General features: G+C 48.2%; 1 protein-coding gene across 4 annotated transcripts; it reads left to right on the top strand.

Annotated features, from left to right (window-relative positions):
• Nucleotides 1-5,565: 5,565 nt before the first annotated feature.
• On the top strand, nucleotides 5,566-13,929 carry CLEC10A (C-type lectin domain containing 10A). 4 transcript variants are annotated; one of them, XM_024926157.5, is made up of 9 exons: nucleotides 5,566-8,157; nucleotides 9,325-9,464; nucleotides 10,097-10,213; nucleotides 11,476-11,571; nucleotides 11,659-11,730; nucleotides 12,399-12,485; nucleotides 12,580-12,734; nucleotides 12,999-13,105; nucleotides 13,243-13,929. In XM_024926157.5, the coding sequence occupies exons 2-9, from the start codon at nucleotides 9,398-9,400 to the stop codon at nucleotides 13,409-13,411; spliced, it is 870 nt and encodes a 289-aa protein (XP_024781925.1). In that variant the 5' UTR covers nucleotides 5,566-8,157; nucleotides 9,325-9,397; the 3' UTR covers nucleotides 13,412-13,929. The 4 variants fall into 4 exon arrangements, with proteins under 4 accessions (XP_024781925.1, XP_014197413.1, XP_057156259.1 ...); XM_014341927.6 differs by having other exon boundaries at nucleotides 12,399-12,494; XM_057300276.2 differs by having other exon boundaries at nucleotides 12,318-12,485.
• The last annotated feature ends 1,352 nt before the right edge of the window (nucleotides 13,930-15,281 follow it).

The raw sequence follows: 15,281 nt of genomic DNA, 5'->3' as shown, positions 1-15,281 counted from the left end.
ATATCTCAGGCTATCACATGGGGAGAAACCTTGGACAATACCTGGCTTTCCTGGGCAGAAGTCCCTGCAGCCTTCCGCAGTGCACTGTGTCCCTGGGTACTCGAGATTAGAGAATGGCGATGCCTTTTACCAAGCACACTGCCTGCAAACACATTGTTAACAGAGCGCGTCCTGCACGGCCCTAAATCCGTTAAACCTTGAGTCAACACGGCACATGTCTCTACAAGCACAGGGTTGGGGCTAGGGTTACAGATTAACAGCATCTCAAGGCAGAAGAATTTCTCTTAGTACAGAACAAAATGGAGTTTCTTATGTCTACTTCTTTCTACGTATACACAGTAACAGTCTGATCTCTCTTTCTTTTCCCCACAGTTGATATTTTTGTTTAGCAGGCAATTGACCTGGTTAGGTTGAGGCTGTGTGTTCCAACACACCTCTGTAGGGTATGGTTCCAATGTCAGTTCAGTTCTAAAGCCTTTCGATATGTTATGTTCTCTTCTGTTTTTTTTTTAGATCTCTTTAGGTCTGTCATGACTGTGTGCCACTCTGGTTAGTGTGCGGCATAAGCGGTAGTTTGTTTGTGAGTTTAGATCTGAAAGTCTTTAGGATGCTAATTAGGGTGAGATCCTTACAAGCACGGCTCAGTGGTCAGCCGTGGAGCTCATCAACAACTTTACGGTGTAGCTTTCCCAAGCATACATATCTTCATGGTCTCCCTGGTACCCTCTGGTTTCCTGCAGCTCTTCTTTTTGGCTCTATCGTGAGAAACTCAAAGGTCTAAATGGAGGAAGGGCACAGAGAAAAAAAAACCAGTAACAACACAAAGGCATTCTCAATTTATTGGAACTGCAGCTCCCTTACACAGAGAGGAAGGTTCTTCTCCCTTAAAGTTTTGGCCTCTCCTGGCCCTAGTCATCCCAGTGCTGCCATTGCTGCCATGAGATTGACCATGGACATGGCACAAGAAAAGAAAGGGGGAGGCCGGGCGTGGTGGCTCACACCTGTAATCCCAGTACTTTGGGAGGCTGAGGTGGGCGGATCACAAGGTCAGGAGATCAAGACCATCCTGGCCAACATGGTGAAACCCTGTCTCTACTAAAAACACAAGAATTAGCTGGGTGTGGTGGCATGCGCTTGTGGTCTCAGCTACTCAGGAGGCTGAGACAGGAGAATCGCTTGAACCTGGGAGGCGAAGGTTGCAGTGAGCGGAGATCCCGCCACTGCACTCGAGCCTGGACAGAGCAAGACTCCGTCACAAAAAAAAAAAAAAAGAAAAAAAAAAAAAAAAAAGAAAAAGAAAAGAAAGGGGGGAAAAATCCACAGGAGATTTCTGTATTTCCTGTGAGTGTTAGGAGTTCCTCAAGCCAGGCCTAGAAAGCATTTCCTGGAGCTCCCTCTATCCATGCCACAGTGTTCATTTCCAGAATTTTGGCCATGCTGAACTCAGGTTGGGGAACCATAGAAGAAAAAATGGTAAACTTGCTGCCAATTCAGTGGTACTTCAAATTCTGGTGTTTTTCTACAACAAACATGTTACAATTCATTTTTCAGGGTTTTCAATAAGCTGATGCATATATTCTACCCACATTTTAGAGTTGTATTCAATGGGACAGAAAGGATGGAATGTGTTTCCATCATTTTACCTGGAACTGGAAGCCCTCAATAGATGTTTAAAGCTAAAAATAATACATTTTCTAAGATCAAAATGGAATTAAATATTAAATATATTAATAACAAAAAAAGTGGGAAAAAAATCCATATATTTTGGAATTAAACAATATACCTCTAAATCACCTATGGATCAAAAAAGAAACCGTAAATTAGAAAATATTTTTAACTGAATGAAAATGAGGGCCTGGCGCGGTGGCTCACGCCTGTAATCTCAGAACTTTGGGAGGCCGAGGCAGGTGGATCACGAGGTCAGGAGATCGAGACCATCCTGGCCAACACAGTGAAATCCCATCTCTACTAAAAATACAAAAAATTAGCCGGGCATGGTGGCGGGCGCCTTTAGTCTCAGCTACTTGGGAGGCTGAGGCAGGAGAATGGAGTGAACCCGGGAGGTGGAGCTTGCAGTGAGCCAAGATAGCGCTGCCACTGTACTGCAGCCTGGGCGACAGAGCCAGACTCTGTCTCAACAACAACAACAACAACAACAACAACAACAACAACAAGAAAATGAGAAGATGCTGCATTCAAAACAATGCTTAGATGAAATTTTACAACATTCAATGCTTATACTAGAAAAAGAGAAAGGGCCAAAAATCAAAGAATCTAAGCTTCTACCTTAAGAGACCAGAAAAAGATGTTTATATCCAATGTACGAACATGAAGAAAATAAGAGCGGAAGTCAATGAAATGAACAAACAAATGAGGAAAATTAATTATACCAGAAACTGTTTCTGAAAAGATCAATAAAATTGATAAAATTGATAGAAAAAAAGTGTGAAGACATAAATTGCCAGTGTTGGCCAGGTACAGTGCTCATGCCTGTAATCTCAGCACTTTGGGAGGCCAAGGTGGGCAGATCACTTAAAGCTGAGAGTTTGAGACCAGCCTGGCCAACGTAGTAAATCCCCATTTCTACTAAAAATATGAAAATTGGCCGGGCGCGGTGGCTCACGCCTGTAATCCCAGCACTTTGGGAGACCGAGGCGGATGGATCACGAGGTCAGGAGATTGAGACCATCCTGGCTAACACGGTGAAACCCTGTCTCTACTAAAAATACAAAAAAAATTAGCCAGGCGTGGTGGCGGGCGCCTATAGTCCCAGCTACTCAGGAGGCTGAGGCAGGAGAATGGCGTGAACCCGGGAGGCAGAGCTTGCAGTGAGCCGAGATGGCGCCACTGCACTCCAGCCTGGGCGACAGAGCGAGACTCCGTCTCAAAAAAAAAAAAAAAAAGAAAATATAAATACAGATCCTACATACATCAAAAGGATAATATGAACAACTTTTTACCAATAAATTTGCCCATAAATAGAATAAAATGGAAAAATTACTTGAAAGATACACATTACCAAAACTAAAAATGCAATAGGAAATCTGAACAGACTTACCTGAATTCAAATAAATTCACAATTTGAAATCTTTCAACAAAGAAAATATCCAGTTTCAGATGACTTCTCTGATGAATTCTACCAACTATATAGGTAGAAATAATTAAATGGAGAAAAGTATTTTCAATAAATGGTGCTGGAACAACTGTATATATATGAAAAAATCTAATTCATAATGATCATAGACACACATCAAAGCTGAAACTATAAAAATTATCGAAGAAAACACAGGCTGGGCATGATGGCTCACACCTGTAATCCCAGCACCTTGGGAGGCTGAGGTGGGAGGATTGCTTGAGGCCAGGAGTTTGAGACTAGGCTGGGTAACAATAGTGAGATCTGTTCTCTACACAGTAAAATGTTTAACTGGTGTGGTGGTGCATGCCTGTAGTCCTAGCTATTCAGGAGGCTGAGGCGGGAGGATCACTTGAGCCCAGGAGGGGCTGTTTCTCTTGGATTTTTAAAGTAGACGATCATGTCATTTACCAATAATGACAGTTCTCTTTCCCTTTCAACCTTCATATGTTCCAATCACTTGTCTTTCTGTATGGTCTGGAAGAATCTCATGGAGAACTGGTGGCACGAGCGTGCTTTCTCTTGTTCCTAGCTTAAAAAAAAAAAAAAAAAGTCCTGACCAGTAGCGGTTCTAGGAGAGGGTAAGAATTCGCGGAAAATGTGGCGGAAGAGGGAAACGATCATTGTCAACAGTGAAAGGGGTCTCAGGGACAGAAGCATTTAGGAAAGAAAAGAAGATTGCTTGCCAAGACCTGGCAATTAAATCAGACTTTAGGACAGGCTTGCCAAACTAAAACCACAACAGGTATTGAGAGGGAAATTCTCCAAGATTACCATTGTGAGCACGTTTTTATCAGTCTACTCATGATGGCAAAACCCAGCGCTTTTCTCACATGATTTTCATATGCACGAAAGGTCATGACCTACCCAGGCGTCAGCATTGCAAACATCAGGGTTAGAGTTGTTTTTCTAGGGAGTCAGCAATTTATAGAAAATGCTCAATGTTTAGTTTATTTTGGGGACTAGAAGGAGAACTATTTTTTTCGTGAAACCCGCAAGCAATTTATCAGCGAAATTCTGTCTGCTTTACCTTCACAATATATCCAGAATCACAACACTTCTGACCACCTCATTTCTCACCTGGATATGACAGAAGCTTCTTACCTAGACTCTCTGTTTCCAGCTTGTTTCATCAAATTCACAACACAAAAGCCACACCGTTACAGTTAACATGTGTCAGGTTATGTCATTCCTCTGCTCCAACCCCTTCAAAGTCTGCATCTCTGACTCAGAGTAAAAACAAATCCTTAATAACAGCCAACAAGGCTCACATTTTCCCCCATCGCTCATCTACTCTTCTCCTCCCTGACTCACTTCTCTATAAAATCTCTGGCAAGTCTGTCAAATGGATGATCCTCATACACACCAGACATTCTCCCACCTCAGGGCCTTTGCACTTGCTCTGCCTGCTCCCTGCATCACTCTTCCTGCCAGAGCCCCTTGTGACTTGCTTCCTTACCTCCTTCAAACTTTGCTCAGATATCACCTTCCCAGTGAGGCCTTTCTTGACACTCTGGTATGGTTTGGATCTGTGTCCCCGCCCAAATCTCATCTTGAATTGTAATCCCCAATGTTGGAGGTGGGGCCTGGTAGGAGGTAATTGGATTATGGGATGGATTTCTCATGAATGGTTTAGCACCATCTCCTTGGTGCTGTTCTCATGATAGTGAGGGAGTTCTCGTGAGATCTGGTCTTTTTTTTTTTTTTTTTTGATGGAGTCTTGCTCTGTTGCCCAGGCTGGAGTGCAGTGGCGCGATCTCCGCTCACTGCAAGCTCCGCCTTCTGGGTTCATGCCATTCTCCTGCCTCAGCCTCCCCAGTAGCTGGGACTACAGGTGCCCGCTACCACGCCTGGCTAATTTTTTGTATTTTTAGTAGAGACAGGGTTTCACCGTGTTAGCCAGGATGGTCTTGATCTCCTGACCTCATGATCCGCCCGCCTTGGCCATCCAAAGTGCTGGGATTACAGGCGTGAGCCACTGCGCCCAGCCATGAAATCTGGTCATTTAAAATCTGATCCCCTGTCTTTCTCTTGCTCCTGTTCTTACCATGTGAGGCACCTGCTCCCCCTTCATCTTCCACCGTGATTATAAGTTTCCTGAGGCCTCCCCAGAAACTGAGCAGAGGCCGGCACCATGCTTCCTGCACAGCCTGCAGAACTACGAAGCAATTAAACCCCTTTCCTTGATAAATTACCAAGTGTCAGTTATTTATTTAGAGCAATGTGAGCATGGACTAATACATGCCCTATTCTTGAGGGACATTAAAAATCGACCCTATCTCATATCCCTGCTTTTTTTCCGCAAAGCACTATTGCCATGTGGCTTATGTATATTTTACTCATTTATTTTGTTTATTGGTGACCCACTAGAAGGTAAGCTCTATGAAGGCAGGACTTTTTTGTCTGTTTACTTTTGAACTCCTGAACTCTGCCTCTTGGGAAGGAAAGTGCTTGGCATGCCGTAGACTCGATAAGTACTCAAATGGATGAATAAATGTGTATAAGAGTGATTGGACGTATGTTTATTGCAGAACTATTTACAATAGGAAAGACTTGGAACCAACCCAAATGCCCATCAATGATAGACTGGATAAGGAAATTGTGGCACATATACACCATGGAATACTATGCAGCCATAAAAAAGAATGAGTTCATGTGCTTTGCAGGGACATGGATGAAGCTGGAAACCATCATTCTCAGCAAAGTAACACAGGAACAGAAAACCAAACACCGCATGTTCTCACTCATAAGCGGGAGCTGAACAATGAGAACACATGGACACAGGGAGGGGAACGTCACACACCAGGGTCTGTCAGGAGGTGGGCAGCAAGGGGAGGGAGAGCATTAGGACAAATACCTAATGCATGCAGGCCTTAAAACCTAGGTGATGGGTTGATAGGTGCAGCAAACCACCATGGCACATGTATACCTACGTAACAAACCTGCACATTCTGCACATGTATCCCAGAACTAAAAAAAAAAAAAAGAAGCTTCAAACCCACTGAACCAGACTGAAAAAAAAAGTTAGTGAATGGAGAAATATCATGTTCTTTTCATGGAAGATTCAACAATGTCAAAGTGTTGATTATCTCCAAATTGATACGTGAATACACTGCAAGACTGTGGTAGACACACAGAGAGCTACCCAGGTCCCCCTTCTAGGAAGGATGTGGTGACCCACTGTGGGGAGTGTAACCTGCAGACAGCTGCTTCCTGAGGTCACACCCATGTCAGGGCTGACTGCCAGTGACCGGAGGAGCTGGTGCTCTACAGGACCCTGTGGCAGTCCAATGCTGGACAGCTCCCGGGGGTGGCATTGTTTGAACCCAGAGCTCCTTGTTGGTTTGGTTGAAGCTCTCCAAAGTGCTGGGCTTCTCCCAGCACCATTTCATCCACTTTCCTTTTCGAAGTGCTAATCCCTAATAAATAGCTTGTACCCCAAATTCAGCCTCAACCTTGGCTTCCAAAAACCGAACCTGCAACATATACTAATCAAAATACCGAATACCAAATAAAAACAAAACTGGAAACGACCTGGCCGGGCGCGGTGGCTCACGCCTGTAATCCCTGCACTTTGGGAGGCTGAGGCGGGCAGATCATGTGAGGTCAGGAGGTCAAGACCAGCCGGGCCAATATGGTGAAACCCCTCTCTACTAAAAATACAAAAATTAGCTGGGTGTGGTGGCGGGACCTGTAATCTCGGCTACTCGGGAGGCTGAGGCAGGAGAATCGCTTAAACCCGGGAGATGCAGTAGCCGAGATCGTGTCACTGCACTCCAGCCTGGGCAACAGAGTGAGACTCTGTCTCAAAAAAATAAATAAATAAACAAAATAAAAAAGAAAAGAAAAAGAAAAAGAAACAACTTAAATTTCTGATTTATTTCTGTCAATAGAGAAATGCTAAATAAATAAATTACGGTGCCTATGATGAAATGAGGTGCGGGTAGATCAAGTACATTTTATAAACTGATGTGGAGAAATGTTCCTGATAGCGTGTTAACTCCAAAAAAATATAAAAAAAGCACATAGCAGAACACAACCCCATGTACATACAAAATATAACCTAAAATGTATTTCTTCTCCTTCTCCACCTTGTAAGATACTCAGTTTCCTTCCTACTGAAAGGGATGTGCACGTGGATTCAGGGCAGCTCCCTTAGGGGCTGGGCAGGGATCATAGGATGAAATGGAATCCTGTTCATGAAGACAGCGCCTGTGCCGAGAGCCAGAGCAGGGTGCCAAACTGTCTCCTTACAAGCTGTGTGTGATCTTGGGCTCTGAGCCTTTAGTCCGTCATCCAAAATGCCTCCCCAGGTGCTTGCGGGGAATGGTTGTGGAAGGTAAATGTCTGGCATAATCCTATCACAGATTACTCAATAAAATTTGCTCTTTTCCTTGGCTTCTCCCGTCCTATTAGGGCCAAGAAGTTCTATCCTCTGGCACCCCCTTCCCTCCTTCCGAGTGGAGTGAGGCGAGCAAGGCCACAGCTGAGCAGCCGAATGACTGGGACCCAGAGGATGCTGATGCCAGGGACTCAGGCCAGGATTGAGCAAGAGAACAGACTGGGCTTCTCTAGGATCAGAGGTGCGATGATGGAGACCCAACAATTCTGGGAAATGTAGAGGCAGGAAGTGAAAGGAAGTGTAGGGTAGAGGAGCAACAGCAGATTGTACCTCTGATCCAGCCCTGCTCCCAGATGGTAAAAATGAGGAAGCTCCGAGAAGAGGAAAGGAAGTAGGCATGGCCTGGAGGAGGAGAACAGAGCTGGCCTCAAACCCAACTCTCCCCACCCACACATGGTCTCTGTGTGTTCTAATCCCTGTTCATTCTCATTTACTGTCTAAAGTTGAGATGGGATGTCCCAGATGATAGGGCTCCTGGGATTTCAGACCCAAGACCAGCAGGACTCCAGTCACCTCTACCCCAGCTCTCCAGGACACAGCACTCCCAACTCTGAGTGACGTCCCACCTCTGGTCCTTGCAGCACAACCAACGTGGGAATCACACCCTCCAGACCTCCCACAGGTAATGGTGCTGCCGGTGCCGGTGAGACCCAGGGGACAGGGGATGTCAGAGGAAGCAGGGAGAGGGGGACTTTGGGTCTTGGGTGGGACTAAATGAAAATAAATATAAGGCGGCAGTGTGGGATTTAATTACTATGTGGAGATTTGAGACTCTGTTCCCTTCACTGGATTCTAGATTGGGTTACGGCAGCCACAATCCCCTGTCATAAACTAAGACTCCGGGAGCTAAGGCAGGAGAATCTTGTGAACCCAGGAGGCAGAGGTTGCAGTGAGCCGAGACGGCCTCGTTGCACAACAGCCTGGGCGACAAGAACGAAATTCCATCTCAAAAAATAAATAAATAAAAATAAAAATAAACTAAGACTCAAACTCAGCCTCATTGGTGGCCCATTTCCAGCCTTATCTTCACCTCAGCCCAGCCATGCCCTAACCCCAACACTAACCCCAGCTTCTACATTTTCTTTTTTTTTTGAGACTGAGTCTCACTGTGTCGTCCAGGCTGGAGTGCAATGGCACAACCTCGGCTCACTGCCACCTCTGCCTCCTGGGTTCAAGTGATTCTCCTGCCTCAGCCTCCCAAGTAGCTGGGATTACAGGCGCACACCACCACACCCAGCTAATTTTTGTATTTTTAGTAGAGATGGGGTTTCACCATGTTGGCCAGGCTGGTCTCAAACTCCTGACCTAAAGTGATCTGTCTGCTTTGGTCTCCCAAAGTGCTGGGATTTATAGGCGTGAGCCACTGCACCTGTCGCCCCCCCACCCAGCTCCTACTTTAACCCCAACCCCAGAATCAACTTGAATTTTAACACCAGCCCAAAGCCAAAATTGAACCTCGACTCTATTCTGTTTCCAAATTCACCACCAAAGTTAACCCCAGTTCCATCCATGGCTCCAACGTGCATACTGACCCCAATCCTAGCATGAGACACAACCTCCAGTCCTGCCTCATTACTGGCCCACTGGGTAGTCCTAGCAATGCGTTTAGCTCCAACGTTACCCTCCAGTTTCACTCCCAAACTCAACTCGACCCCAATTCTAACTCGACTGCAAACCCAGGCTCATTTCCGTCTTAACCCTGGGCTCATTCTCAACCTGAGCCTCATCTCCCAACTCAACGTCAGCCCTGCCCTTGGCTCCAACTTAGTCCCAACCTCCTATTCCCCAGCTCCACCCCAGACTGGGCGCTGGCCCTGCCTCCATTTCAGCTGTGACAACCTCAGAGCCGTGTTGGCCCAAGCATGACAAGGACGTATGAAAACTTCCAGTACTTGGAGAATGAGGTGAAAGTCCAGGGGTTTAAAAATGGTAAGAGGAAAGGGGAAACTCTCCTAAAATGCCCTCTTTATATGTTTAGAAGGATTTCTCCTGTCATTTCTGTACCTCCACCACGTGCACTGGTGGGTCCTAACTCTGAGGAGGTCAGGCCCCAGCCTCTGACGGGCCTAGTGTGAAGAGGATGCAAGGTCTCTAGAAAGACTGGGACAGGGAGGATCACAGTGGACCCAGCTTCTGATGCTCTGTGGGGTGGGGACGAGAGCTGCGCATTGGTGGAGGGAAAGATAAGTAGTTGGGTTTGGAAGGAAACTCATTTGTGAACCTGATTGTCCAGCAGGTAGGTGAGCATAAGCCCATGAAGGGCTGGCTGCCCCCAGCTCTCCCTGTGTCCTCCTGCCCCTGCCCCCAGCTCTGACCATGGGACCCCTCATATCGCTATCACGTGGGTCCCCAGGGGTGTGAGGGGCCTGTGTGACTGAGGACTTGTGCTGGTCCCTGAAGTCAAAGGCCTGGGCATCCCCCACCCCAAAATCCTCCTTGTCCAACCCTCCCCTGGCGTCCCCTGTGCCCAGCCCTCCTCACTAGACAGCTCCCTGGGCCCTCTCCTTCTCCCGTCTCCGGTGTCTGGACCCTCCTCATCCTGACACCCTCTCCTCTTGCAGGGCCACCTCCTCTCCAGTCCCTCCTGCAGCGTCTCCGCTCTGGGCCCTGCCATCTCCTGTTGTCCCTGGGCCTCGGCCTCCTGCTGCTGGTCATCATCTGTGTGGTTGGATTCCAAAGTGAGGGTCACAGGGGTGGACAGGGAAGAGAGAAATAATGGAGTAGAAGATAAATAATGGGGTGCTACAGTAGGGCAGTGGTGGGGCGATGGTGAGGTCCACAGTAGGAGCAATGCAGGGCACAGTGTTGGGGGCAGCTGTGGAGATGACAATGGGGCATGGTGAGGGCAGTGCTACCAACAGTCATGGGGGTCACAACAGAGCCACTGAAGCACTGATGGGGGCACTGATGGAGTGATTGATGGGAATGAAGGAGAGGGCACTGATGGAGTGATTGATGGTAACGGTGGGGGGGCACTGATGGAGTGATTGATGGGGACGGTGGTGGGGGCACAGACGGAGTGATTTATGGGAATGGTGGGGGGTCACTGATGGAGTCATTGATGGGAATGGTGGGGGGTCACTGATGGAGTCACTGATGGGAATGGTGGGGGGTCACTGATGGAGTCATTGATGGGAATGGTGGGGGGGCACTGATGGAGTGATTGATAGGAACGGTGGGGGGTCACTGATGGGGTGATTGATGGGAATGGTGGTAGGGGGGCACTGATGGAGTGATTGATGGGAACGGTGGGGGGTCACCGATGGGGTGATTGATGGGAATGGTGGTGGGGGTCACTGATGGAGTGATTGTTGGGAATGGTGGGGGGCACTGATGCAGTGATTGATGGGAATGGTGATGGGAGCACTGATGGGGTGACTGATGGGAATAGTGGGGGGCACTGATGGAGTGATTGATGAGAACAGTGGTCGGGGCACTGATGGAGTGATTGATGGGAATGGTGATGGGGGCACTGATGGAGTGATTGATGGGAACGGTGGTGGGAGCACTGATGGAGTGATTGATGGGAATGGTGGGGGGGCACTGATGGAGTGATTGATGGGAACGGTGATGGGGGCACTGATGGAGTGATTGATGGAAATGGTGATGGGGGCACTGATGGAGTGATAGACGGGAATGGTGGGGGGGCACTGATGGAGTGATTGATGGGGACGGTGGTGGGGGTAGTGATGGAGAGAGTTGACGGACCCATAATCAGGATGGCTGCTGGCTTTGTCACTGAGCAGTTGGGTTATGTACTCAAATTACTTCACCTCTCTGAGGCTTAGTTTCCTCATCGGCAATATTGAACAATAATAGTGCCTGCCCCACTGGGTTGCCATGAGGACCCAATAAGGCAATGCTTATGGAGGGCCCTGCTCGGTGCTGGTACAGAGGACCTGATGAATCCCAGCACTGACCTTCCCATCCACCTGTTTAGATTCCAAATTTCAGAGGGACCTGGTGACCCTGAGAACAGATTTTAGCAACTTTACCTCAAACACTGTGGCAGAGATCCAGGCACTGACTTCCCAGGGTGAGTCTGGTTTGGATGGGGCTCTGGGCTGGGGCCAGGCCAGGGAGGAGGAAGTTGACCCCTAAGCCAAGTCTCCATGTCCTCCAGGCAGCAGCTTGGAAGAAACGATAGCATCTCTGAAAGCTGAGGTGGAGGGTTTCAAGCAGGAACGGCAGGCAGGTGAGAGACCCTCCGAGTATGGGTGTGGGGGGGCTAGGCGCTCAGACACAGTGGAGGTGGGAACAGACTCCTGGTGCTGAACTGCCCTCCCCTTCAGCCAGCAGCTTGAAAGGCAGCATGCAGGCCGGGCGCAGTGGTTCACGCCTGTAATCCCAGCAGTTTGGGAGGCCGAGGCGGGTGGATCACGAGGTCAGGAGTTCGAGAGCAGCCTGATCGACATGGTGAAACCCCGTCTCTACTAAAAAAAAATACAAAAAATAGCTGGGTGTGGTGGTGGGCGCCTGTAATCTCAGCTACTAGGGAGGCTGAGGCAGGAGAATTGCTTGAACACGGGAGGCGGAGGTAGCCGTGAGCCGAGATCGCGCCATTGCCCTCCAGCCTGGGCAGCAAGAGTGAAACTCCGTCTCAAAAAAAAAAAAAAAAAAAAAAAAAGAAAGAAAGAAAGAAAGGCAGCATGCTTTCTCTGGAGAGCAGGCTGGAGAAACAGGGGCAGAGGAATCCAAAGCAGATTTGATGGCTGTACCTGGCCATGATGTAGGGGGTGGGTGGGGGCGGGAAGGAACATTCCCTGGCTTGGCCCTGTGCAGGGGTATCTGAGCTCCAGGAACACACTACGCAGAAGGCACACCTAGGCCACTGTCCCCACTGCCCATCTGTGTGTGTCCCAGTTCATTCTGAAATGCTCCTGCGAGTCCAGCAGCTGGTGCAAGACCTGAAGAAACTGACCTGCCAGGTGGCTACTCTCAACAACAATGGTGAGGAAGGTATGGGGAGTACCTGGCCCTACTTTTCTGCCCATGGCCCACTGGGCAGAGCCTCAGCCTCTCCACCCTATTTCTCCCCAATCAGCCTCCACTGAGGGGACCTGCTGCCCCGTCAACTGGGTGGGGCACCAAGACAGCTGCTACTGGTTCTCTCGCTCTGGGATGTCCTGGGCCGAGGCTGAGACGTACTGCCAGCTGAAAAACGCCCACCTGGTGGTCATCAACTCCAGGGAGGAGCAGGTGAGGGCTTCTGGTACTCAGTTCCTAAGACATGTCCCATTTAGGGAAATGGTTCTTAAGCTTGGCCGCACATTGGAATCATCTGGGAGCTTCCAGAATGACTGTCATCTGTGCCACACCCTCAGTGATTTAATAGGCCTGAGCATCCAGAGAAACATCTCCAAACTCCTCAGTTGATTTAACGAAGAGCTAAAGTTGAGAATCACTAGTTTAAGGAGTTGGCTGGGATGGGAAGAAGTCACCACTGCCCTTCTGTCACCCCAGAATTTTGTCCAGAAATATCTAGGCTCCGCATACACCTGGATGGGCCTCAGTGACCCTGAAGGAGCCTGGAAGTGGGTGGATGGAACAGACTATGCGACCGGCTTCCAGTGAGTGCACCCTGGCTTTCTGTGCCAATGTCCTCCGTCAGTGTTTCCCCCAGGGATCTGACTGGCAGCCTCTCCTCCCCTGAACTGAATTCTACTTCATCTACCCTTCCTAGCTTGCTGTTGTCTTTTCCTCTCAGGAACTGGAAGCCAGGCCAGCCAGACGACTGGCAGGGGCACGGGCTGGGTGGAGGCGAGGACTGTGCTCACTTCCATCCAGACGGCAGGTGGAATGATGACGTCTGCCAGAGGCCCTACCACTGGGTCTGCGAGGCTGGCCTGGGTCAGACCAGCCAGGAGAGTCACTGAGCTGCCTTTGGTGGGACCACCCGGCCACAGAAATGGCGGTGGGGCGGAGGACTCTTCTCACGACCTCCTCGCAAGACCGCTCTGGGAGAGAAATAAGCACTGGGAGATTGGAAGCACTGCTAACATTTTGAATTTTTTTCTCCTTAATTTTACAAAGATGGTATAGTGTTCTTAAGCTTTTATTTTTTTTCCAACTTTTGAAAGTCAACTTCATGAAGGTATAATTTTTACATAATAAAAATGCACTCATTTAAAGAGTAGAGATGACTTTGACAAATATGCATGCCCAGGTGACTACCACTCCGATCGCAATAGATAACATTGCCATCACCCCCACCAGTCCCCTCATGCCTCTGGGCAGTCCAACCACTTCCCTGTTTCCAGGCCAGTGATCTACTTTTTTTTCACTATTTATTGGCCTTGCCTCTTCTAGAGCTTCTAGAACTTCATATAAGTGAAATCATACACTCTCGTGTATATACTTCATATAAGTGAATATATACTCTCATGAGAACTTACGTACTTTGTGTTGCTTGATTTTTGGCAATCTAAAAATGGCAGAGTGGAGAAGCCAGGTGAAGCCTTCGAAAGTCCTATGTGATTGAGAAAATAGCATTTTCTTCTCATATAGATTTGAGTTCAAATCTTTTCTGTCACTTAAAGATGGTATAAACTTAGGATGATTAGGAAAAGCCATTGTTTAATTTCTCTGAAGATCCCAGAGTTGTTGGGAGATGTAGATAAGATCCCCAGGTGTATTGGTTAGCAATTGGTGTGTAACAAACCACCTCAAAGCTCAGGGCTTATACAGTAAGCATTGATTATAGCTCATGAGGCTGTAGGTCTGGTCTGGCCAGGTTTGGGTCATCCTGGCTGGGCTTGTTTATGAGTCTGTGGTCAGCTGGTGGGTTGGCTTGGGGTTGGCTGGTCTAGGGTAGCCTTGCTCCCATGTCTCATATTTGGCTGGCTCTGGGCTGGGACAATGGGGATGACTGGGCCACATTAGCTTAGCCTGGCCTTGTTCACAGAATGGCTGGGTGGGGGTCCAAGAGAGAAATTGGAAGACTGCAAGGACTTCAGAGCCTTGCTTGGAACTGAAGCATCGTTTTTGCTGCATCCTATTGGCCAAAGCAGATTGCAAGGCTGCCCAGGTTCAAGGGCCAGAGAAATAGATTCCACATTTTGGTGGGGGGTGGGGGGGATCTACAAAGTCATACTGTGTAGAGAATGGATATAGAGAGGGGTGGAGATTTCTGTTTTTTCAATCAATCCAGCATATACCAGGGAAGCATCTCAGCTATTTTGATTTTTTTTTTTTTTTTTTTGAGACGGAATTTCCTTCTTGTTGCCCAGGCTGGAGTGCAATGGCGTCATCTCAGCTCACTACAACCTCCGCCTCCCAGGTTCAAGTGATTCTCCTGCCTCAGCCTTCCGAGTAGCTGGGATTACAGGAGCCTGCCACCATGTCTGGCTACTTTTGTGTTTTAAGTAGAGATGGGGTTTCTCCAGGTTGGTCAGGCTGGTCTCCAACTCCCGACCTCAGGTGATCAGCCCGCCTCGGCCTCCCAAAGTGCTGGGATTACAGGCATGAGCCACCACACCCAGCTGCATTTCAGCTATTAAGAACCAACTTTTTAAGTTCATTAAGGGATGGCAGGACCCATTCATTGCTGTATTACTGTACCCAGAAAGCTCCCTGGCATATAGGAATGTCTGAATTAGCTGTCAGGATTTGCTGATGGGTTGTCTGAGGGGTTTGGGAAAATGAGAAAGTCAAGGATAATTCCAGGTTTGGGGCTTGAAAACCTAGAAGGATGGAGTCCCAGTTAATTAAGATGGGAAGACTGTGAGAAGCTGGTTTTGTGGGTGG

This window comes from Pan paniscus, chromosome 19 (assembly GCF_029289425.2).
Source record: "Pan paniscus chromosome 19, NHGRI_mPanPan1-v2.0_pri, whole genome shotgun sequence".
NCBI classification, from domain to species: domain Eukaryota; kingdom Metazoa; phylum Chordata; class Mammalia; order Primates; family Hominidae; genus Pan; species Pan paniscus.
This window is presented reverse-complemented; position numbering and strand designations above follow the sequence as displayed.

What these genes read in the sequence shown, in the direction of transcription:
- CLEC10A (XM_063598640.1), top strand. Translation starts at nt 9,398, where the DNA reads ATGACAAGGACGTATGAAAACTTCCAGTACTTGGAGAATGAGGTGAAA. An exon ending in AGTCCAGGGGTTTAAAAATG is followed by an intron (nt 9,465 to 10,096) that starts GTAAGAGGAAAG and finishes CTCCTCTTGCAG; the next exon opens with GGCCACCTCCTCTCCAGTCC. An exon ending in CAACAACAATGGTGAGGAAG is followed by an intron (nt 12,495 to 12,579) that starts GTATGGGGAGTA and finishes CTCCCCAATCAG; the next exon opens with CCTCCACTGAGGGGACCTGC.